The sequence below is a fragment of the Hypanus sabinus genome, chromosome 10 (assembly GCF_030144855.1).
Source record: "Hypanus sabinus isolate sHypSab1 chromosome 10, sHypSab1.hap1, whole genome shotgun sequence".
Lineage (NCBI taxonomy): Eukaryota > Metazoa > Chordata > Chondrichthyes > Myliobatiformes > Dasyatidae > Hypanus > Hypanus sabinus.
The window spans coordinates 68,666,756-68,693,116 of record NC_082715.1 but is presented as its reverse complement, the minus strand read 5'-3'; the positions used below and the strand labels follow the sequence as shown (position 1 = coordinate 68,693,116).

Here is a 26,361-nt window from a genome sequence, read left to right as displayed (position 1 = left end):
ATGTGAGCCACATTTAATATGTTCAAAGGTGAGGTAGATAAGGCTCAGGGGATTAGGAGAAGAGATATAAGAGAGTGCAGATGCTGGAATCTAGAGCAATACCAACTGCTGGAGGAACTCAGTGTGTTGGGTGGCATCAGTGTGGTGGTGGTGGGGGTGGGGTAGGTTCAGAAGGAACGGTAGAGCTATGGATTTTAGTGAGATATTCGACAGGGGCTAATCCGGAAAATGTGGATGCATGGGATCCACAGTGACGTGGCCGAATGAATTCAGAATTGGATTGCCCATGGAGGGCAGAGAGTAGTGATTGATGGGAATTATTCTGGCTGGAGATCTGTGACCATCAGTGTTCTTCAGAGAACACTTCCCCAGTAATACCCTCCTTGACCCTGCTGGTCCGGGGCACACAGTTATCGGCTGGTGTGTACAGATTGCAGCATGGGTAAATCTTGGACACAGAACAAAGTTCAAAGTAAATTTATTATCAAAGTACACAGATGTCACTATTTACAACTGTGAGATTCATTGTCTTGTGGTCATACACAATAAATCCATAGAATAATAACCAGAGCAGAACCAATGAAAGACTGCACCAACTTGGCTATTCAGACAGTTTGCTAAAGACTAGAAACTGTGCAAATACAAAAAGAAAATAATAATAATTAAGTAAGCAATAGATATTGAGAACATGAAATGAAGAGTCCTTAAATGTGAGTCCATAGATCGTGCAAACATTTCAATGATGGGGCAAGGGAAGTTATCCCCCTTGGTTCAAGAACCTGATGAATGAGAGGTAATAACCGTTCCTGAACCTCGTGCTGTGAGTTCTGAAGCTCCTGTACCTTCTTCCTGATGGCAGCAGTGAGAAGAGAGCATGTCCTGGGTGTTGGGTGTTCCTGACGATGGATGTTGCTTTCCTGTCACATTTCATGTAGATGTGCTGAATGGTGGGGTATCCATTACTTTTTGTGAGATTGTTCAAGGGCACTGTTGTTTCCACACCAGACTGTGATGTAGCTAGTCAATATACTCCCAGTACACATCTATAGTAGTTTGTCAAAGTTCTATATGTCATGACAAGTCTTCACAAACTCGTAAGGAAGTAGAGGAACTGCCATTCTTTCTTTATAATTGCACTAATCGTCTGGTATCGGTCCTCTGAAATTTTAACACTAAGGAATTTAAAGTTGCGGACCCTCTTCCCCACTCATCGTCCAATGAGGACTGGCTTATGGAGCTCTGGCTTCCTTCTCCAGAAATCAATAATCAGCCTCTTGGTTTTGCTAACATTGAGTAAGAGGTTGTTTTTATGGCATCACTCAGCCAGATTTTGAATCTCCCTTTTATATGCTGATTCATAATCACCTTTGATTCAGCCTTTGACAGTGGTGTCATTAGCAAACTTGAACATGGCATTGGAGCTGTGCTTAGCCACTCAGTCATAAGTGTAAAGTGAGCAGAGCAGTGGGCTGAGCACACAGATTTGTGGTGCACTTGTGCTGATGGAGATTTTGGAGATGTTGCCAATCCAAACTGACTGGGGTCTGTGAGTGAGAAAATTAAGGAACCAGTTTCATGGGGGGGAGGGGTGGTATTGAGGCCAAGGTCTTGGAGTTTATTGATTTGTTTTGAGAGGACAATGGTATTGAATGCAGAGCTGTAGTTAACGAAGAGCATCCTGATGTATACATATTCGCTATCCAGACATTCCAGGTTTGAGTGAAGAGACAGTGAGATGGCATCTTCTGTGGACCTGTTGTTCCAGTAAGCAAATTGGAGCAGATCTAAGTCACTTAGCAGGCAGGAGTTGGCATGTTTCATCAGCAACCTTTCAAGTCACTTTATCACAGTGGATGTAAGTACAACTGGATAATCACCATTAAGGCAGGTCATCACATTGTTCTTAGGCACCGGTATAATTGAAGCCAGCTTGAAGCAGGTGGGTTCCTCAGGCTGCTGAAGCAAGAGCTTAATGATCTCAGTGATGGTTCTTCTACATTTTTACAGTTAAAGCAAGCATAGAAGAAATTGAGCTCATCTGGAGGTGAAGCTCTGCTGGTGCCTGTGTTGTTTGATTTTACTTTACAAGAGGAGATCGCAATCAAGGTCTGCCACAATTGTCAAGCATCCTTCATTGATCTGTTAAGTCTGGAACTGCCTCTTCACCGTGTAATGGATTTCCAGAGATCATCTCTGGACTCTTAAACCCTTCTTGGACCAGACTTGAATGCCTCCAATCCGGCCCTCAGACAATTCAAAATCTAATGGTTCATCCGGGGCTTCTGACTGGGGAGGACTGAATGATTTTGTGGGGCACACTAGTCTACAATTGTTTTAATAAATTTCATGGCAACCATGGTATATTTAGTCAGATCCACAGATGAATCCTAGAACACAGCCCAGTCCACCAGCTCAAAGCAATCCAATAATAACTCCTCTGCCTCCAGCAACCTCCTGTTTGTTGTCCTGTTCTCTGGAACCCAGCTCTTTAGCCTCTGCTTGTATGCAGGCAGAGGAAGAAATGCAAAGGGATCTGATTTACTGAAATGTGGTCTGGGCATGGAACGGAGCAATGGGTAAATCCTGGCCACACTGCAGTATACTGGTGTGTACAGAGTGCACATGCAGGTCTTGGGCACAGAGCAGTGGACAGCTGTGTACAGACAGAGGCACAGGTAAATCCAGGGCACAGCAGTGGCTGTGATAGAAGTATGGGTACATTTTACTTCACTTGCATTGAGCTCTGTGTAGGAGCGCTGAAAAATAAGGACAAGACTGAGTGGAACTCTCAGTATCCACCTCATTAAGATCTTGCATTTTATTGTTCACCTGCACTGAACCTTTTCAGCATTCACACTTTATCCTGCATTGTCATTGTTTTACATTTAAGCTCAATTCTCTATGCAATGTCCTGATCTGTAAGAAACCCTTTTCACTGTTTCTCCATACATGTGTCAATAAGAAACTAATATGGGAGTGTAAAGCGCAGACAGAAGCTAATGCCAATGAGTGCATGGATTGCAACCATCAGCATCCACTGTGGTAGTTAGTGCAATTGCTCTACCGCTGTAGCTGTAAGACTGGGTTCTCTTCCTGCCGCTGTCTGTAAGGAGTTTGTGTGTTCTCCCTGTGACTGTGTGGATTTCCTCCCACATCCTGAAGATGCACAGGTTAGGGTTAGTGAGTTGTGGCCTGCCACGTTGGCACCAGAATTGTGTTGACAATTGTGTTCTACACCCCCCCCCACCCCCCAGCACAGTCCTCACTGATTTAATACTATCAGCACATTTCACTGTCTGTTTCGATGCACATGTGATAAATTAAGCTCATCTTTCGCCAAGCTGTCAGGTCCTCAGAGTTAATTCCTCTGCTTTACCACTGATGGTGACTCTAATGAAGGCTGGGGGGTATGGGGTGTCAGGGAGGGGTAGCACCTCTGGTGGGGGAGCATGTCTCATCCTTTTCAGGTGGGTTGTCAACCTCTGGTCCCCACCTGGCACTCAGCTCTCACCTGTGGTTCCCCATAGCTGTTTGCATGGGCCAGCGGCCACACCCCAGGCAACGGCTTCAACAGGCTGGTTAAACCAGGTGAGGGCAGCCACTGGGTCTCAAACCCTCGATGAGGTAGGGAGTTGTCTATCTCAGCATGTGAAGACAGACTCCGGCGGATTGAGCGGATGAGACCAATGGAAGGTCCGACGGTCAAGAAGGCGGTCTCCGCAAGCGTCACAGAATGCGTAGAGCATGACAAGACACTGAAGATGTTCTGCTCATCCGTAGTGTCTAGTCCCATCTCCAGCTGTCACGACTCCTGTCTTGCCACTGGATCCAGATGGGAAGAGAGAGTGAGGCTGACGCTGCGCAACTCTCCCTCACTTAAATCCAAATTAAGCGCTAGTCTCAACACCATCATCATCTTTAATGGAGTTGGGGTCTTCATCGACAATGATGGACGAACCAGTGAAGGCTACAAGAATGGTATATGTGGGAAGTGCCAATGCCACATTAATATTTTACAAATTATCCATTAGATATGTTTGTTATCAAGCGGACAGACAATGTCTCACCTTATATCAGGTGGGTTTTGAAAACTTGCAGTCTGAGTATAGAGCTCTTTGTCTCAAGAAAATATCTTGGAGAATGAACAGGGAGATAAGGCCTGTTTGGATTTTCCCTCTAATCAGAAGGCAGGAATTGGTTGATATTGACGCTGTGTTATTGTATGTGTACATAATAAAAACTTCTGTTCCCAGAGTGCAGTGTGGGTGGTCACAGGGAACCAGGGGTGATGCTGGTGAACTGGGAATGCACGATAAAGTATGGAGAAAGAAGCCATCATGACCAGTGAATAAATGTGTTAGTTTTTTTTGAAAGAGAGACCTAAAAAGGAAGATGGGGAGGATGGCGTCTCTAAGGAGGAGTTGCTATCTGACTAACACAGCCAGCAGAAGGAGCTCTGTGAGTTGACAAAGACTCAGTAGAACTTGTGCACAGTCTCACTGATAATATGGATGTAATCCAGGGCTCTATTATGAGGCATGTGAAGTGAGTTACGGTAACACAGCAGGAACAAAAAGAGACAAACAGGATATTGGCAGAAGGATGTAAAAGAAATGAACACGAAGATCAGAGTTCTCAAAAGGACACTAGTGTTAACACAACAAGTAAAAGCAAGACATCTGTGAAAACCAATAGCAGTCTAAATGGGATCATTACGCCACCAAAGAGATGAATTGAGAGTGGATGAGTGAATGAAGGACTGTATTTGTTCATTACAATTGATATTAATGTAAATACCTTTGTTGAAATGCATTATTGTTTCTTGTTGGCTTAGGAGGGCATAGTATTGTGTTTGTTTGCTTTAAAGGGGAAGGTGTGTTATTATGTGTGTACAAGATAAAGAACTTCAGTGTGTAAGGTGGGCGATTCACCCAGAACTAGCGATGACATTGGTGAACTGGGAGTGCACACTAAGATGTAGATCTGGAAGCCATCATGTCTCGAGAGTCTGAACAAAGATGTGTTAGAGTTTTAACCAATGCAAAATTTGATCTTTATTAGGAGAAAAACATAACAGACATCAGCTCTTAAGTTTAGTTTCCCTGTTCAACAATGTACTGACCTGACAAGCACAAAACAAAATTGGGAATAAAATGAATGTAGTGTTGGAGCTGATGATTTATTGTGAAATCCCTATGTAGTCATGACAGAAAACAGAAAACTTACCCGACAGTACTTGAAAAGCACACTGGTCTCCATCCCATATTTATGATGTGGACAACTTGCAGATTGCTACCAGATGTGTGATTCTTCAAATGATCAAATAATGAAGTTGTGATGGAAATATCTTCTAATTTAGTAATTTGTACTTCCTGAAATATCTAGTTTACTGAGTCAAACAACAGACTGCTGGAGGAATGCAACGGGTCAGGTAACAACAGTGATGGATGGAGGGAATGAACAGTCAATGTTTTGGGTTGAGACCCCTTATATAGACCTTTGAGTGTTTGCATCATTGAGCACGTATCTCCCTGGTCTTGCTGAGGGAGTCATATCTTGCTAAGGCATTGTGTTTAGCTTAGAGATGCAGCAAGGACCAGGCCCTCTGGTCCTATGAATCTGTGCCACCTAATTACACCCATGTGACCAATTAACCTGTTAACCCCTACATTGTTGGAAGGTTGGGAGGAAACCCACACGGTCACAGGGAGAATGTATAAACTCCTTACAGACAGCTGCAGTATTGAACATGGTTTGTTGGTAGCGTAATAGCTTTATGCTCACCGCTACACTACTATTCCACCCCTTTTTCTCTTAGAATAAATATTCCTGGACAGTATTTTTAACTTTGATCCATTTTCAATCTCTGCTACTACAGAAAGCAATGGATTGCTTCTTTATACGAAACAATATCCATTGTGATTGGTACATTGATTTCTTTCTACTCGAAAATAAAGTGTAAGGAAATAAAACCATTATTCCTCTCAATCAGACAGGAGTCAAAATTAATAATGTCCCAGAGTGAATAAATACTGTTCAGTTTTCACTGTTAAGCCAAGGAAGGTGCCGTGTTCCAGATTTACTGTCACTTCCAACAAAACCCTTATAACCTACATTCACAAGATCAAGACATGATGTTTGATCAGGAAAACACATCAAAATTAATTTTCTCACAAATAATTTATAATTTTGTCCATTATAAAAATTCTCTCCAGTGTATTTTTATTCTGAGGAATGAATAACTAGACAATAATATGGAAATGACACAGACAAAGTAGGTGGAGTTGTGGATGGTTTAGAATGTTGTCAAGGAATGCAGTGGCATTAGATCAATTACATATATGGGCAGAGAGGTGGCAGATGGAGTTTAATCTGGGCTAGTATGAGGTTTTGCACTTTGAGTTGTCAAACGTAAAAGGACAGTTTATGATAGTGCCTTAACAGCATTGATATACAGAGAGGCGATGGGATCCAGGTTCATGGCTCTCTAAAAGTGGCCACACAAGTAGGTAGAAAGGCAAAGAAGGCATATCGCATGCTTGCCTTCATCAGTCAACGCACTTAGGTTAAGAGTCAGAAAGTCATGTTGCAGCTGTAAAAACATTTGCTAGGCTGTAATTGGAGTATTTCATGCAGTTCTAGTCATCCCATTATAGGAAAGATATGGAGGCTTTGGAGAGGGTGCAGAAGAGGTTCACCAGGATGCTGCCTGGGTTAGACAGTATGTGGTATAAGAGAGGTTGGCCAAACTTGGTTGTTTTCCCTGCAGTGGCGGAGGCTGAGGGGAGATCTGATGGAGGTTGATAAGATTACAAGAGGCATACAGAGGTACAGAGGTAAACACGTACAAACATGCTGGATGAACTCAGCAGGTCGGGCAGCATCCGTTGAAAGGAGCAGTCAATGTTTCGGGCCGAGGCCCTTCATCAGAACTAAAGGAGGAGGGGGCAGGGGCCCTATAAAGAAGGTGGGGGGAGGGTGGAAAGTGCCAGGTGAAAAACCAATCAGAGGAAAGATCAAGGGGTGGGGAGGGGAAGCATGGAGGGGATAGGCAGGAGAGGTGAAGAAGGAATGTAAGAGGAAAGCACTATGGGTAGTAGAAGAAGGCAGAATCATGAGAGAGGTCATAGACAGCTAGAAGAGGAGGCAGAGTGGAAGTGTGATAGGGGAAGGGAGAGGGAGAGAATTACCAGAATTTGGAGAACTCGATGTTCATACCAAGGGGCTGGAGACTACCCAGACAGTATGTGAGGTGTTGCTCCTCCAACCTGAGTTTGGCCTCATCATGGCAGTAGAGGAGGCCATGTATGGACATATCCGAATGGGAATGTGAAGCGGAGTTGAAATGAATTGCAACTGGGAGATCCTGTCTGTTGTGGCGAACGGAGTGGAGGTGCTCGACAAAGCAGTCCCCCAATCTGCGTTGGGTCTCGTCAATGTAGAGGAGGCTGCACCGGGAGCACCGGATGCAATAGATTACCCCAACAGGTTCACAAGTGAAGTGTTGCCTCATTTTTCTCTCCCCTTTCTCGATCTCTCGGTCTCCATCTCTGGAGACAGACTGACATCTTCTATAAACCCACTGACTCCCATAGCTACCTTGATTATACCTCTTCCCACCCTGCCAAATGTAAAAATGCTATTCCCTATTCCCAGTTCCTCCGTCTCTGCCGCATCTGCTCCAAGGATGAGGCTTTCCATTCCAGGACATCCCAAATGTCCTCTTTCTTTAAGAATCATGGTTTCCCTTCTGCCATCATCAATGATGCCCTCACCCGCATCTCTTCCATTTCCCGCATTTCAGCCCTCACCCCATCCTGCCATCATCACATGTTCCCCTTGTCCTCACCTATTACCCCACCAGCCTCCAGATCCAGCATATTGTCCTCCGCAACTTCCACCACCTTCAACAGGACCCCACCACTAAGGACATCTTTCCCTCTCTACCCCTCTCTGCTTTTCGCAGGGATCATTCTCTCCATGACTGCCTGGTCCGCACATCCCTCTCCACAGATCTCCCACCTGGCACTTATCCCTGCAAGCGTAAGTGCTACACCTGTCCCTACACCTCCTCTCTTACCACAATTCAGGGTCCCAAACAGTCCTTCCAGGTGAGGCAACACTTCACTTGTGAATCTGTTGGGGTCATCTATTGTATCCGGTGTTCCCGGTGCAGCCTCCTCTACATCGGCGAGACCCGACGTAGATTGGGGGGATCACTTCGTCGAGCACCTACACTCCGTCCGCCACAACAGACAGGATCTCCCGGTTGCCACTCACTTCAATTCTGCTTCACATTCCCATTCGGATATGTCCTTACATGGCCTCCTCTACTGCTATGATGAGGCCAAACTCCAGTTGGAAGAGCAACATCGCATATACCATCTGGGTAGTCTTCAACCCTTTGGTATGAACATCGAATTCTCCAACTTCTGGTAATTCCCTCCCTCTCCCTTCCCCATCTCACTTTCACTCTGCCTCCTCTTCTAACTGCCTATCACCTCTCTCGTGATTCTGCCTTCTTCTACTACCCATAGTGCTTTCCCCTTACATTCCTTCTTCATTTCTCCTGCCTATTCCCTCCATGCTTCCCCTCCCCCACCCCTTGATCTTTCCTCTTATTGGTTTTTCACCTGGCACTTTCCACCCTCCCCCCACCTTCTTTATAGGGCCCCTGCCCCCTCCTTCTTCAGTCCTGACGAAGGGTCTCGGCCCGAAACGTTGACTGCTCATTTCAACGAGTGCTGCCCGACTTGCTGAGTTCCTCCAGCGTGTTTGTACGTGTTTATTTGAGCACAGCATCTGCTGTGCACTTAGTGAGGTACAGAGGTATTTTTCCGCATGGTAGAAATGTCCGATATAGTAGAGGACATGCATTTAAGTTGAAGGGGGAAATTTAAGTTAGATACGCAGAGCAATTTTTTAAAACTGTGTAGGTGTCTTGAATATGTTACCAGGGGTTGTGGGGTAGTGTTGGAGGCTAAGTCCCAGACTCACCTCATAGCTCAGTCCCTTGAATCCCTGCCAACCTCCTTGTAAATCTCCTTTGCACTCTACCCAACTTAATAGCATCTTTCCTATAGTAGTGTGAGTGGAAATGAACAGCATTCCAAAAGCAGCCTCACTGATGTCTTGTCCAACTGCAATATAACAAGGTTGAAAATACAAATCAAACAACACAAACATTTGCATCAAAAGGTCAGGGCAAGTGATTAACCCAGCTCTGAAAAGCAAGGTCTCAGTGAGATTAAATTGCTGCTTCCTCTTGTAAATTGGCAGAAAGTTGTTTTGATGTTAAAAAACCCTTCGTACTGCCGGATGGTACTTTGTTGACATTGACATCAGTAAAGAATCAGAAATGGGTTTAATATCACCGGCAAATATCATGAGCTTCCACTCACAGCTCATTCCAGGTACTCACTATCCTCTGTGTAAAGAAGTTACTCCTCAGTTCTCATAAATCTCTCACTTTTTGTTCCTGTGCCCTCAGGTTTTGTGCTCCCCATACATAGGGAAAAATCGATGATCGTTATCTTATTCATACCCATCATGAATTTATAAACTTATGAGGTTCACCTCTCATTCTCCTAATAATAAAGATCCAGCATGGCCAACATCTCCCCAAAACTCAGGCCCTCTTGTCCAGACAGTATCCTCTTCAATCTCCTCTGCAACCTCTCCAGTTTGACAATGTCCTTCCTATAACAGAGTGACCAAAACTGTACACAATACTCCCAAGAGTGGCCTCACCAACATCTTATATATAATGGCAACATAATGTCCTTACTCTTAAACTCAATGCCCTAACTGATAAAGGCCTGAATGCAAAATGTCTTCTTCATCACCCTATCTAGCTGAGTGGCTGCTTTTAGCAAATTGTCCTCCTGTGCTCCTAGATCCCTTTGTTCCACAATACTAGTCAGTGCCCTGCCATTCCCTATATAGGTCTGGTCCAAAAGTCCAAAATGCATCATGTCACCCTCATCCAAATTGAAACCCATTTGCCATTCTTCAGCCCATGAAGACCTCATTGTCATTCATTGTAATCTGCTTGACTATCAAAAAGCCCTCCAATTTAGCATCATCAGCAAACTTGCTAATTGTGCCATGTATGTTCACGTCCAAATCACTTATGTAAGTACTGAATAACAGAGGTCCCAACACTGACTATTGGGCCATCATGAATGTCACAGGCCTCCAATAAGAGACTTGGCCTTCAAACATCACCCTCTGTTTCCTATTATTGAGCCAATTCTGATTCCACCTCCCTAGCTCCCCATAACCCATGCAACCTAACCTTCCAAATCAGCCTGCAATGCAGAACCTTGTGAAAGGCCTTACTAAAGCCCATATAGACATCCACTGCATTACCTTTGTCTATCCACAGAGTTACCTCTTTGAAAAACTCAAAACAATTAATCAGAAATGACAAAATTGGATCAGGCCTTGACTATCCAAATTACGGTAGATCTTGACCCTTAGAATTCTCTCCAAGTACTTCTCTAAAACTGAAATCAGACTCACTGACCTATTGTTACCCAGCCTGTTCCTGCTACTCTTCTTGAACAATGGAACTTTAGCCACCTTCCCGTCTTCTGGAATGTCACCAGCTGCTGACGATAAAGTAAATATTTCAGGAAGGGCCTATGTGGCTTTTTCCCTGGTCTCACATAAGGTCCAGGGTGCACATGGTCATAACCTGGGGAAGTGCTCACCTTAATGCATTTCAAGGATGAAAATATCTCCTTCCTCATGATATGCATAAATTCCAAGACCCCTCTAATTATCACCCAAAAGGAATGTACATATTTTTCTTGACCAGAGCTTTGATATCTCTTGGTACCAATATCCCATGGACTTAGTTTGTCAACACTTCACCCTAACAGGAACATGCTGCCTCTGGACTCTTGATGTGACTGTTAAAAGCTCCTTACTTGCCAACTGTTACTTTGTCTTTAAATAGAGCTGCCCTGTTGACCCCAGCTAGATCCTGCCTAATGCCCTCAAATCTGGCACCCACTTCAGCATTTTAAATATGCATTCTGTATATTTTAGTTTTTTTCATAACTATCTTAATCAAGTAGAATTGTGGTTATTTATTGCAAAGTGCTCCCCAACTCCCATTTCAGTTATTTGGCTCATCTTGTTCCCTAAGAGGAAGTCCAGTATTGCTCCTCGCTGAGCAAATTTCTCTACATCAGGAGTTTCCAACCTTTATTATGCCATGGACCAATACCATTAAGCAAGGGTCTAGGACCACAGTTTAGGTATCCCTGTGCATTTATTGTGCAGGGAAACAGCCTAGGATGCATTTCACAAGTTCTGCTCCAACTAAGCCCTCTAGGTGACCCAGATGACACCAGGAAACTTGTAATCTCCTGCTAGCACTACACAAATATTCTGACAATTACTTGCAATTTCTCAACGTATCTACTTCTCTTCATGCTGGCCATTGAAAGGTCTATAATATAGCCCCACCAAAGTGACCATGTCCCTTTATCCAAATTAGATGCCTCATCAGATGATCTCATAAATATTCTCTCTGAGCAATGCTGTCATGCCCTTGTCAAAATACCAATGCCCACCTGTTCCTCTGTCACACCTCCTGCATCGATATCTCAAATTATCAAGCTGCTCGTCCTGCCCTTCTCTAGCCATATTTCAGTTATGAAAACATTACGTTCCCTAGAAACAATCCACACCCTTAGTTCATCCACCTGACCTGTTAAACTAAGTTCATAGAATTAGATGCAATTTAGAGCAGTAGTTCTATCTAGCCTTTTTACCGTCAACATGGCTATCCTGATTGCTGGGTTCATTTGTTTTGGTTGCCATACGTCCCCCTGCCTTCTCACCGATTTTACTCTCTCAAGTCCCACAATATCTCCTACACCACGCCAATCTAGCAGAAAATCTCTCCTGACAAATTTCCACACTAGGATATTAGTGCCCCTCTGGTTCAAATGCAACTCATCCCTCTTGTGCAGGTTATCTCTTCCCTTACCAAGAACCTGAATCCCTGCCCCCTGCACCAGATCCTCAGCCACATATTCATCTGGCTTATCTCTCTATTCCTGGACTCACTAGCACAGTGCATCAGGGGCAATCATTACTCTTTAGGTCTGTCATTTGAATCTCCACCTAACTCCTTATACCCATTCTGTAGGAGGTCAACCCTTCTGCCCATGTTGTTTGTACCAACATGAGCAACAACCTTTGGCTGTTTACTCTTCCCCTCAAAAATGTTCTGTAGCTGCTTGGAGACATCCTTAACTCTGGCATCTGGGAGGCAATACATCACCCTGGTGTCTCTTCTGTAGCCACAGAATCTCCCTCACTATTGATTTTCCTATCATTTTTGCCCTGGCTGGCTGCACCCTTCTCCTCTGAGCCTCAGAGTCAGTCACAGTGCCAGGGACTTGACTAGTGCTGCTCACCATGAAAGAACAACATTACCAATATTCCCTACCTCTTTTTGTAGGTAATCCCTACACTGACTACTTTCCTTACCTCTCCTTGTGGTTACCATCTGAAGCCTGTACCTTGCATTTGTGGACATCTCTGTGAAATTCTCAGCTTCCCAGGAGATCCTGAGTCCCTTTAGAACCAGCTCCAGCTCCTTGATTTGGTCTGTCAGGAGCTGCAGCTGTGTGAACTTTGCACAGATGTAGTCATCAGGCAGACCGTGAGGTTGCCTGAATTTTTATATCTGAGGCAGCATGGCTTTGTTACTGGTAAGTCATGTCTAACCAATATTATAGAGTTTTTCGAGAAAGTTGATGAATGCAAGGCAGTGGATGTTGTCTACATGGACTTTAATAATGCATCTGACAAGGTTGCGCTTGGGAGGTTGGTCAAGAATGTTCAGTTGCTCAGCATTCAAGTTGAGGGAACAAATTAGATTAGACATTCGCTTTATAGAAGAAACCAAAGAGTGGTAGTAGATGGTTGCCTCACTAACTGGAGGCCTGTGATTAATAGAGTGCTGCAGGGATTGGTACTGGGTCTGTTGTTTGTCATTCACATCGATTATCTGGATGATAATCTGGTTAACTAAATCAGCAAATCTGCAGATGACTTCAAGATTGGTGTTGTAGTGGACAGCAAAGAGGACTATCAGAGCTCACAGTGGAATCTGGATCACTTGGAAAAACAGGTTGGAAAATGGCAGATTGAATTTCATACAGACAAGTGCGAGGTGCTGCACTTCGGTTGGACCAGCCAGGGTAGGTCTCACACAGTGAACGGTAAACCACTGAGGAATGATGTACAATAAAGGGATCTGGGAATACAGGTCCATACGTCATTGAAAGTGGCATCATAGGTAGAGAGGGTCATAAAGAAAATGTAGGGCACATTGGTCATATATCAAAGTATTGAGTACAGGAGATAGGATGTTATAATGAAGTTGTATGAGATGTTGGTGAGGCCTAGTTTGGAGTATAGGCACTTTTGGTCACCTACCTACAGAAAGGATGTAAATAAGGTTGAAAGAGTACAGAGAAAATTTACAAGGATGTTGCTAGGACTGGAGAACCAGAGTTATAAGGAAAGATTGAATAGGTTAGCAACTTATTTCTTGGAACATAGAAGATACTTGGCAGATGTCATTCAATGTGAATAAATGTGAAGTTATCCAATTTGGAAGCAGGAACAAGAGGGCAGAGTATTGTCTGAATGGTGTAGAGTTAGGTAAGGGAGAAATGCAAAGAGACCTAGGAGTCCTAGTTCACCAGTCAATGAAGGTGAATGAGCAAGTGCAACAGGCAGTGAAGAGGGCAAATGGAATGTTGGCCTTTATTGCAAGGGGAATTGAATACAAGAGCAAGGATGTTCTTTTGCATTTGTACAGGGCCCTGGTGAGACCACACCTGGAATATTGTGTACAGTTTTGGTCTCCAGGTTTAAGGAAGGACATTCTGGCAGTTGAGGAAGTGCAGCGTAGATTCACTAGGTTGATTCCTGGGATGGCAGGGCTGTCTTATGCAGAGAGATTGGAGAGATTGGGCTTGTACACGCTGGAATTGAGGAGATTGAGAGGGGATCTGATTGAAATGTTTAAGATAATTAAAGGATTTGATAGGATTGAGGCAGGAAATATGTTCCAGATGTTGGGAGAGTCCAGTACCAGAGGGCATGGATTGAGAATAAGAGGTCAGTTATTTAAAACAGAGTTGAGGAAGAGCTACTTCTCCCAGAGAGTTGTGCAGCTGTGGAATGCACTACCTCGGAAGACGGTGGAGGGCAATTCTCTGGATGCTTTCAAGAAGGAGCTAGATAGATATCTGATGGATAGGGGAATCAAGGGATATGGGGATAAGGCAGGGACTGGGTATTGATAGTGAATGATCAGCCATGATCTCAGAATGGCGGTGCAGACTCGAGGGGCCGAATGGTCTACTTCTGCACCTATTGTCTATTGTCTATTGAGGGAAGATTTGATGGAGGTATACAAAGTTATGAGGGTTATAGGTGGGATAAATGCACGCAGGCTTTTTCCAGGGACCACAACTAGAAGTCATGGTTAAGGGTGAAAGGACAAAAATTTAGGGAAGCATGAGGGAAAACTTATTCACTCAGAGGGCCATGAGGGTGCGGAATGAACTGCCAGCACAAGTGGTGCACGTGAGCTCGTTTTCAACTTTAAAGAAAAGATTGGATAGGTACATGGTTGGTAGTGGTATGGAGGGCTATGGTCCTGATGAAGATCAATGGGAATAGTACATTTAAATGGTTTGGCACAGACTAGATTTGCTGAAGGTCCCGTTTCTGTGCTGTACTTTTCTGTGATTATCTTGCAGGTGGAGCAATCCAGTGACCCAACTACCGTCCCACCTACACTGAGTCAAGGACAAAGAATAAAGAATCAAAATAAAACCTTACCTGAGCCTTATTGCTGATGCCTTTCCAAAGAGCTTCTCTCACCCCTCCACATCACGGCCAACTGCTCCACCTCTTGACACAGAAACCTATCATGCCAGAGCCTCAGCTCCCCTGTTCTAACACTGGCCCATTTCAGAATGGCCATTCTTCTTCTTTTGAGGTTTTCTGGTTGCTGGCAAATACCTTTAAGGTGTATTATCACTAGCTTCTGGACTGGAGTGTTGGTCAGGATATCTAAATCCTACATATTTATATTTTGTATCAAATTCTATGAAAGAGACTCATTTTTTAAGGAACTGCAGTATATATTTAATGCAATAATCCTTTGATCCTTTTTGCAAAATGCTGTTAATGTTAAATTGTACTTTATTCCATGATATCTTTAAAATCAACCATCCCCTCTCTTGATTGTATTTTGAACACCTCACCAATACATACTCAACCATTTCTTCTTGATTACAATACACACACCCCCCATTATGTGTTTCTTCATTAAAAACAACGTACTATTTAACTCTTTGTGCCCAAGCCTCAGTGGCGATTTTATCATCCTTCCCTCCTTTCTGGATATTATAAAGATATCTTCCTGTTCTCACTTATTCCCATTGTTTTCTCTATATTTTTTGATTTCACTTCCAATAATGTTTTTCATTTCTCCTTTACTGTGATGTATTTGAATGTCCTCTTTTGATCATCTAATTGCCTCCTTTGATAATACATCCACTAAAATGGACGTTCCAAACATTTTCAGTCTCAATACGATTTGTATTTTTGCACATGTAATGCCTGGTCTTGCCTGTGAATGTAAATCTTTTAGACCCCGATTGTTGTGCTTGAATCAGACAATAATTCTCATCAGTCTCACTTCCTCTACTCATTGCAAAGCAGATGTCCAGCTGTCATTTCACCTGTAATACACTAAGCAATGTTTGTTTATCCTCACCTGCTTTTTAATGTTAAGATCAGGCACAATGAATCCTACCGTGTCTACTTTAACCATTTTTGAAGCATTTGTGTACAAATGTAAACATCCATAATAATTATTATTTACATAAGATTGAACTGTATCCTGATTTAAAATCTCTTCTCTATTTTTCAACTAATTTAAGATCCACTTCTGGTACTTCATGCAGCCATGGAGACAGCCCAAGAAACAGCACTGCTGCACATTGCCTTGTTACTAAATCCTGTCATTTCTGCATTTCCTTCAATAGCCCATGCAAAGCTTCTGATTTTCTTCCTTTCCTTTTCCCAGCATAGATCGAAAAGCTGTTTAATTGGATGATTTTCTCCACACTCTCATAGGTTTAAAATAGAAGCTCTGTCGACCCAGACTTTACTTTATTAGCTGCTGTTAATTAATTAATTATCCAATCAACTATTAACAAACAATTTGCAAATGAGACAGGTTGAAACTCAACAGCTGATCCTGAGATCTACCTGTTTTAAACTCTCTCAACTCTCACTCCAAGTACTTGATCCTGTTGAGGATCCTGAATTACTTAAAAAGTTACTAACAATTGATATATGTATACTGTATATGCGCACACACACACACACACACACACAAAATGACTTTTTATTTAGAGACTAATCTATATTCTGAATGCAACCAAAACAGATCACATTTTATTAAACAGGCAAATTTAATGTCCAGATGCCTTTCTTTCCCTCTGTCTGCCTCCACCTGCCATCTTCTTTCATCACCCATCTGTCTCCAAACTCATCCCTCTCCTATCTAGCACTACCTCCCTGTTATCTTACCCTCCCCCTGAATTCACCAATCATTTTGGGCTCTTGTCTCATCCCTCCCCTTTTCCCACTTTGTACTATTTACCCCTCTCCACTCTCAGCCCTGAAGCAGGGTTTTGACCAGAACATTAACAATTCTTCTTCCCCTCCACAGCTGCTGCTTGACCTTCTGAGTTCCTCCAGCAAATTGTGTGTTGCTCAAGCATCTGCAATCACTTGCATCTTCATCTTGACACCATCCCTGTGATTTCATCATCCTTACAGATATCTTCTTCCGAGATGAGCATGGATTATGACCATTTGAATCCACTCCAGTGACTGGATCACACTAAGTACAACTCTACGATGGGATGCTCACCACATATGGAATGAAATAACTTTTTTCTTTGCAGACAGAAATCAGCACGAGAAGTAATTTGTTGATGACACAGCACAAGTTTTGAAAACAGTTTAGATACTATTGGCTTTATTTCTTGGAAGGTGGAAATCAATGCGAGATGTTGTTGGTTGGTGATGCAGCGTGATGTTTGAAAGAACTCGAGTGCTCTTGGCTTCTTTTTTCAGTGGCAGAAATGAACAAGAGAGGTCATTCATTGATGATGCAGTGTTAGGTTTACAAAGAGCTTGGGTTCTTTAGGCCTTTTTGTCTGTGGGTGGCAATCAGTGCAAGAGGTTCATTGGTGATGGAGTGTGTGATTTAAAACCCAGTCGGGTACTTTTGGCTTTTTACTCAGCAGGGTGGCAATCAGCCCAGGGTCAATAAAAAACGGAGAGACAATTGTGTGAGTGGAACAGTGCTAGAGTTGTTCGGCTTTGGCTTAACAGACTTCAGCAAGCACACACGGAGGTTCTAAGTAAGTAAGAAGTTTACAGTAAGATTTTTTTGATAGAACATGAGAATGGATGTGGAGGTAGTGGTATGTAACTTAAGTGAGATGTAGGAAATTGGGAAGACCTCCAGTCTCCCTGATAACTACATTTGCATGAGGTGCATTGAGCTGCAACTCTTTAAAGACTATGTTAAGGAACAGGATCTGCAGCTTGAAGACATTTGGCTCCTACAGAAGAATGAAGAGGTTATAGATAGGAGCTTCAGGGAAGTGGTCATCCTTAAGATGCAGGAGGCAAGTACCTGAGTGTCTTTCAAGAGAGGGAAAGGGAATAGGCAGCCAGTGGTCCTTCCCCTCAATAATACTGTTGGGCAGGGATAACCTACCAGAAGGAAGGCACAGCGACCAGGTCTCTGGTACTGAGTCTGGCTCAGAAGGGCAGGGGGGCAGAAGAGGAGTGCAGTAATGGTAGGGGGGGGGGGGGGCCCATAATTAGAAGAGTGGAAAGCAGATTCTGTGGAAGTGAAAGGGACACCTCGATGGCATGCTGCCTCTCAAGTGCCAGGGTCAGGGATGTCTCAGATTGAATGCATGATGTTCTAAAGGGGGAGGGTGAACAGCTTCGTGGTATGTATTGGCACCGACAACATAGGTAGGAAAAGGGAGGAAATCCTGAAAGGAAAATGTAGGGATCAGGTAGAAAGCTGAAAAGCATAATTTCCAGGGTAGTATTGTCTGGGTTGCTACCTGTGCCATGTACCAGTGAGGGTAAGAATAGGGTGATTTGGCAGATGAATGTGTGGCTGAGAAATTGGTGCAAGGAGCAGGCTTTCAGATTTCTGGATCATTGTGATCTATCAATCTTTGCCTTAAATATACATAAAGACAGTCTCCATAGCTGCCTGTGTCAAAGAATTCCACAGATTCATCATTGTCTGGTTAAAAAAAATTCTCCTCACCTCCATTTTAAAAGGACACCCTTCTATTCTGAGGCTGTATCTTCTGTTCTTGGACTCTCCCGCCATAGGAAACATCTTCTTCATATCCACTCTATCAAGGCCTTTCACTATTCAGTAGGTTTCAATTAGGTCACAGCTAATTGAGGGGTTAAAAAGGTGAATTTGAAGGTTCAGTCAGTGGTTAGGAAGCCAAATGAAATGTTAGGATTCATTTCTAGAGGACTTTAATACCTAGGCAAGGATGTAACACTCAGGCTTTATAACATATTGTTCAGACAACACGGAGTATTGTAAGCAGTTTTGGGCCCTTTCTGTAAAAATGGATGTCCTGGCATTGGAGAGAGTCTAGCAGAGGCTCATGAGAATGATCCTGGGAATGAAAGGGTTAACACATGAGAAGTGTTTGATGTCTCTAACCCTATACTTGCTGGAATATAGAAGGATGAGAGGGAATCTCATTGAAACCTATCAAATATTGAAAGGTCTGGATAGAATGGATGTGGAGAGGATACTTCCTGTAGTAAGGGAGTCTAGGACTAGAGGGTACAGCCTCAGAATAGAGGAATGTCCATTTTGACCAGAGAATTTTTTGACATCAATGGCTATGCAGACCAAGTCATTAGGTATATTTAAGGCAGAGTTTGATATGTTCTTGATTAATCAGAGTGTCAAATGTTAAGTGGAGAAAGCAGGAGGCTGGGTTGAGAAGGATAATAAATCAGCCATGATTGAATGGGAGATCTGACTCGAATAGCCAAGTGGCCTAATTCTGCTCCTGTGTCTTATTGTCATATGGAATGAGGAATCAGAGTTTCGTGTGGAATTCCAACCACAGCAACCTTATACAGCTCACGGCAGGGAAAAGGGAGCCTTTCGATGGTTTATTGTGCTGTGGAAATCCAATTTCCATGGCATTAATGGAATTAATCTTGATGCAATAGTATGGCACTCCACCTTGTCAGAAATTTTAACAGACTGAATTTGGTCATCCATTGTGCTGTAAGGACACAAACTCACTGTAACCATTGGTGGGAAGAGCTGGGAGTGAGATGGATGTGGGAGCTAAGGGAACATTGTTTTTTCAATACTCCTGTGGCCTTGGAGAGCACAACCTGCTGGAGAAACTTGACAGCTGGACCAATATTTCTGGTGGGAAAAGAATTGTTGACATCCTTCACCACCCTGATAGACGCTGCTTGACTCATTGGGATCCTCCTGCAGGTTGTGTGTTACTTCAGATCCTAGCACCTGTAGTCTCCTGTATCTCCAGATCCTCATGAAAGATGTCTCTGAGACTCTCAGACAGTGCAGTCACACATCTGTCCTTTCCTGTCGAAATGCACCCCCACCGTCTCTCCATTCCCCGGTTGTTTGAAATGTATCCAGTCAGCTTACCCAGGGATTGTCTACGAAATGTGAAAATCAACAGCCATTTACCCAAACGTCCTGGTCACGAAGGCGGGCTCAACAGTTTTAACTGGACAACCACTGGCAGCCCATTGGCCATGGTTTCATTCAATGTCATCTCAGTACAGTAGCTGCCCCTCATTCCCTTCCTCCAGACTGATTCTCAAAGCCTCCTGAAGCTTTCGCTCACCTCCTTCCTACCCAGGCTGAGCTGCCACTGAAGCCAGATGTGGTTCCAACAGCTCGTGCTCCTGGGCTCATTGGAAGGACCCTTCATTTGTTCTGCTTGATGTGGAGAGGATGTTTCTATAGTGGGGAGTAGAGGATCAGGGTGCACAGCCTCAGAATAGAGGGATGTCCTTTCAGAACAGAGATGAGGAGGAATTAGCCAGAGGGTGATGAATCTACAGTTTATTGCCTCAGATGGCTGTGGAAGCTGTCATTGGATATATGCAAAGCGGAGATTAATTGATTCTTGATTAGTTAGGGAGTCAAAGGTTACAGGGAGAAGGCAGGAGCATGTGGTTCAAAGGGATAACAGATCCTAATTTATTATGATTGGGCACCATGGTCGTGTAGTGGTAGACGTAAGGATACTACAGCTTGAGAGGTCAGAGTTTGGAGTTCAATTCTGATGTCATCTGTTTGGGTTTTCTCCAAGTCCTCTGGTTTTCTCCCACAATCCAAAGAAGTACTGGTTAGTAGGTTAATTGGTCATTGTAAATTGTCCGTGATTCTACAAGGGTTAAATCAAGGTTGCTGGGTGGTGCGTTTCAAAGGGCAGAAAGAGCCTATTCCCTAATGTATCTCTAAACAAACAAATCAGCCACAATGGAATGGCAGAGCAGAGTTGAAGGGTCGAATGGCTTAATTCTGCTCCTATGTTTTATGGTCTATTCTGCATTTCTAGCTCACGTTATTAACCAACGTCCTTCAAAAGAATGCTGTCGAACATCGCCCAGGCGATCAGCGATCTGCCATATCACACAAAGCAAGACTTTACACCTGTATTCTGGATGAAGTCAAGAAATGGCAATTTACTATTAAAAATAGTAACAATACAATACACAAGGCTGTAATTTTGAAACAATTCATAATTTTATCAAACATTCAGATCAGATTTCATCGGAAGGAAATAAGTCAAGACTGGATTATTTTCTTTACAATTTGTTCTGATATAATTCTTTTGTGTACATACGGGGGAATAAATAAATGTATGTGTGGAGGGCAGTAGCCTTCTGTACAATCAGAAGCAAAGACAATCCACTTCAGGGTTCAGTTCTGTCACTGGTATAGCAGGACTCTGCCAGGTCATGAGAGCATCAGATACCTCCCCCCAAAACAAATCTTTTAAGTGCAAAGATATTTACAGTTGATCAATGGTTATCAGTGATACACAGTGTGTGCAGTGTGTGTGTGTGTGTGTGTGTGTGTGTGGATTGTGTTGAAAGAGCACTTCAAAGACACACCAATAAAGCACATCTCGTGATCATAATCAACAAATCAAAGCAGTTACCAACCGAAAAAGGTAGTGCAAATCAAGTGATGCCAAACATGTCCCCAAAATAATGATTCACTAACTGCGAAAGAAGGCATTAGCAAGTACCAAGAAATCACCGTCAGCAAAATAGCACACTGTACATTCAATATTAATTTCTCTATTGTGCATGCAAATAAATAGTGCATTTCAAAAGAAATGTAATGGCAAAAGAGACTGAATCAGAGAAATAATTATCTCTATAAAAGGACTTTACTGTGCAATGTAACAATATTTGGCACTCCAAAGTGTTTTCCTGCAAATGTGATATTGTTTCTCCACTTAGTTCATCGTGCTTTAATTTATATATTATCTCTGATTGTTATTTATTTACCTCTAAAAAATTGCAGTTAAACCAATCAGTCACAGTCTGCACGTGATACAATCCAGAATCTGCTGGTGTGGGGCATCTCAGTGCAGTCTGCCATTCAGCTTTTCCCTCACTATCCGGAGCTTCAGACTGATCTGAAAACGGCCAGTGGCGACTGTAAGGATCAACAGTCTGTCATCTGAACCGATGACAGAGATGGAAAAGAAAGGAAGTCAGAGGACAATAAACTGACTGAATTAAAATCAGCTCAAGTACAGAAAGAGAAATAAGTGAGGGGAAATGAAAAGCAAAATAAGAACAAGAAGCAACTGAAAAAATAAGACAAATATTACAAACTGAATAGAAAAAGGTTTAGGTACAATTGACTACTCACAGGAATTGGACCCCACAGGTTTAATTGTTTCTTTTCTGGGCCAGAGATGTTTGAGTGAAATTGTAGAAAGATAAATTTCCTCATTAAACCGATATATTTTGTTAAGTACCTACATTAATTAAAATTATAATTGAGTACCTATACTAATTTGCTATTGTGAGTTTAATTGCTAACTAATGTGCAGATGTAGCAATTTCTCATAACTCACAAAGAGGACAATGATAGGCTGCTACTTTTGCGAAGTGTTACACCAGAAACCATCCAGCAACAGTCCGTAACTGTCAGAATCTCTGTTGCCAGCTACAGCTTGCTGGACCTATCATACACTACTCATATTGTCACCAACAAATCCTTCATCATGGGATCCTTTCCATTGGGTAGACCTAATTGAAGGTCAGTTATTCATTGTAAAACAATGAAAAGAAATCAGTCTCACTGCCCGCTTTTCTACTACCCCACCACTAAAACAAATCAAAGCATTTTAGGGTAAATATTATGTCTGATTTATAAAGTTTGGCTGATTGAAGTGACAGAATGGAACGCATATTAAATGCAACTAGTGTTGCCTTAGTTAATGTGCAGTTAAAGTTAATGGTAGTTTATCGAACATTCAGAATTCTTTGCATTAGTGTATGTTCTGCTTCCAAATATAAGTTCAGTCGTAGTGACAAGTACACATGTATAAAATAATATTGCTATTAACCTAATGGAGAATAGTGGAGAGTTTAAAAAAAAGTATTGCCTTTCTTTCAGTTGCTCTGACATTATCTTTATCATCAATGGTATACATGGTATATTGCACTTAAAAATGTAGGCTTCTCACCCGAATAGAGGTGATAACATTTCGTCAACAGGAAAAAGCCAATAATTTCACATTGGGATCAATGTAATTGGGTGATGATAACAAAAAGCATCAGAGCTGCATTTGTGTTTTGTAAAGATCTGAAGATTGATATGTTTCTCTTCATATTGGAACTATTTACTAAATCTGTTAGTGTATAAAAAGATAATTCTTGCCACTTTGAAGGTAGATGCCTGCCTAAGGTGTCGATTTGACACACTGCTACTGAGCAGCAGAAGAGAAGGTGGTAATATCTCTTAATTCGCGGAAGTCTGCTCCAACTGCAGCTGAATATCATCTGTTTCTAATATCCAGATGGCAGGTATGGGAGGTGAATGGTCTTTTTATGATTAGCCAGCCCCTTTCAGACTTGGCTCAGTATTCTTTACAGTACATAAAGCAAGCCAAATAATTTACCAAAAATAACTCAGCTCTCTAAACCAAGAATCGAAAATCAACTAAGGACTCTAATGCTTACAATTAATGCTGAACAGCAGAGTGAACTACAGTTTTTGAATACATTCCTTAGCCTGCCTTTGAATATCATTTCAGCTTCTCTAACTAAACATTACTTGTAATGCGCTCTCCCTGACACTAGAATGTAGTTATTTAAACTATTTCTTGGGCACTTACTTTTTGCAAATTTGGGGGCTGTACATTCATTCATGTTTTTGCGTCCAATTTATTTTAAGGCTGTTGGCAATAATATGAATGAAATGTGAGGTGGGGGTGTGTGCTGGGGCTTCAGGGCATCCTGCCAGAAGGATTCTGAATTCTAAGTTACACTGGAATAGGCCAATATCATCGGACCAATTTGTTCTACAAAGAGGTCAGAATTTAAACAGTCACTTCTTTTTCATAATAATGAAGGAAGTCATTTAAACACAATTTAACAACCTCTCAGATAAAATAATCTACATGTGGTGAGACAAACTGAAATCTTGGCAGACACGTTCAAGCTGTCTTCTGCTGATCCTCAGACATACACAGAAACAGATACACACAGACAGACACAGGCAGAAAGACAGAGACAGGCAGATAGACAGACAGACAGACACACACACATAGAAAGGTGCATCTGCACACACGCAAACACCTGGACACTGATACTCACGCACACACGTACACAGATACATGCATACACACACACGAACATCATACACACATATAGACACACAGAAAGATGCATCCAGGCACATACACACACACACACACACACACACACACACACACACACACACACACACACACACACACCCAAAGTTCAGAAATAGACTAACTGCTTACAAATATCTAAAACAATACTTACATAAAGTGCACAAATAAATAAAAACATAATTACTGTGACTGTGTATGATTTATGTTCTAAGTTACAGCTAGCATATTTATTGTTTCCCTTAAATGAAAAAAGAATTGCATGCCAATTCAAAAGTTTTACACCATTGTATATAGATATATGAATAAATAAAAAGATCTTAAAAAAACCTTACAATATATATGAAAGGGTTATTGGGGGTTAGTTAATTGTAAATTTCCTTGAGCAATGGAGCTTGCAGTGTCTGGTTACTGAAGGCAAGCATTCACAAGGAAGTAACATTCCTTCTGATTGGCTGCAGTGTTGGCACGTCAGTAATTGCACATGGTTATATCAGGCTGATCACTATTGCACATATTTGGCACCCACAAGGTGATCACTGACCAACCCTCTCCCCAACCCCACTACCACCCCCCTTCCCCGAAACCTAATGTTTTTACCCAAAAGGTAACAATAATTTGCTGAACACCGTTTCAGCACATTCCCAAAGTATTTAAATAGCTCCCATTCAAGCAATAAATGTTTTGGCAAAAACTCTTGAGACCAAGAGGCCTCAATACTTTGTCATGGTGGATAAAAGTACTGTGTGTCCCAATAGATTCTCGAGGATACTATTCTCTAAGAGTTCGTTCCAAGGAATAATTCTTACCTGTTCACTTACACTTCCCCCAAAGCACACTGAAGGTGAGTCCCTGAATAGTTTTGAGTGGGGAACAGTTCTGCTCAGGTACTGAGCAGAGGGCTTTCCCGTTTCCCTGTTAGGAGCCGGGTTCTCTTATAATGTTAAAAAACAAGGAATGATACTGACATATCATGCATTCTTCCCACTTTTTTTTGTTGAAGACGCAGCACCTTTGCGTTTCAACCAAGCTCTCCTCTGGCACTCTCCAGTGACACTGGATTACCAATTTACCTTTTCCTTTGAGCACACAGGCCAAACCAATCAACAGAAGATTGTGGTTTAGCTGAATTTGCTTTCCTCTGCAAGAGGTCCTCCGTTGAAGCAGTCTCTGAGAGAGCGTGGTGGTTAGGTGGATTAGTTAGTGCAATCGTTTGGAACCAGTCCCTCTCCCAGAATGCCGGGACTTCTGCAGAGTTCAGAAAACTCACAACTATAATCATTTCCTCTGTGACGTATGCTACAACCAACACAACAGCAAGACCATACACAGTGGTAGCTGGACAAGAATAACCATGGAAACCCCGTCACTAATTCCATCAGGCTTGAATGTGTGAAATGCACATGACAAATATGGAGAGCCGATGGTGAACAGAAAAAGGAGGGCGTTTTGCAAGGGCCTGTCACTAGAGCCTGGTCTGTGCCTCAGGGATGTAAATCTCAATGCTGTCTGCACGCTCAGTAGCTGAGTTCTGTCGGAAGGAAGCCGCCCTCTTGGCGGCCATCAGCCGTTTGCGAGCCTCCTGTCTCTGTCTGTCCGGGAGGTCGAGAGACTTCTCTCTCACAATCGGGATTTTTCCTTTGGGCGGCTTCTTTGGTACTGGGGGCGGAATCTTCTTTTCCTCCTAAATAATTGCGAAATAGTGATTATTAATGTTTCACAGAATAAAAAATCAAAGTCAAATTAAGTAACCGCGGTTCCTCCATCACACGATCCGACCCAAGAAGATCATTGTTGCTCTTAGCAAGTATTCTTATTGAGGGCAGCAATAATCCCCATGACAGGAGGATGAGGGGGCCTTGGAGAGGGTGCAGGAAGCCCACCAGGATGCTGCCTGGATTAGAGAGTGTGTGCGACAAGGAGAGCTTGAGAAACTTGGGTTGTGCTCTCTGGAGTGGCAAAGACTGAGAAGAGACCTGATACATATTTATAAACATGAGAAGAGATTTGGAGTCTTTTTTCCAGAGTCGAAGTATGAAATATAGGAGAACATGCCTTTAAGATAAGGGGGAGAAAGCTTAAAGGAGTTATGCAGGGCAAAGAATTTTATATTACAGACAGTGTGTCTGGAATGGAGGGAGGTAAAAGGCAGACAATTATATTCTGCTTAGCTTGACTTCATACGTTTGAATGATGCTGGAGTCCATTGTTAAGGATAAAATTTTGGAGCATTTGGAAGTCTGAAGTTTCCTTCAGGAGAGACCTTGCCAGACAAATCTGTCAGAATTGGTTG

At 42.7% G+C, this 26,361-nt stretch overlaps 1 protein-coding gene across 1 annotated transcript in view; it reads right to left on the bottom strand.

Annotated features, from left to right (window-relative positions):
• Window positions 1-24,720: 24,720 nt before the first annotated feature.
• dlgap2a (discs, large (Drosophila) homolog-associated protein 2a) overlaps window positions 24,721-26,361 on the bottom strand; it is a 517,146-nt gene continuing 515,505 nt past the window's right edge. Inside the window, exon 15 of the mRNA XM_059982028.1 lies at window positions 24,721-25,752. Within this exon, the coding sequence (XP_059838011.1) occupies window positions 25,534-25,752 (219 nt within the window). The 3' untranslated portion in view covers window positions 24,721-25,533. The remainder of the gene's footprint in view (window positions 25,753-26,361) is intronic.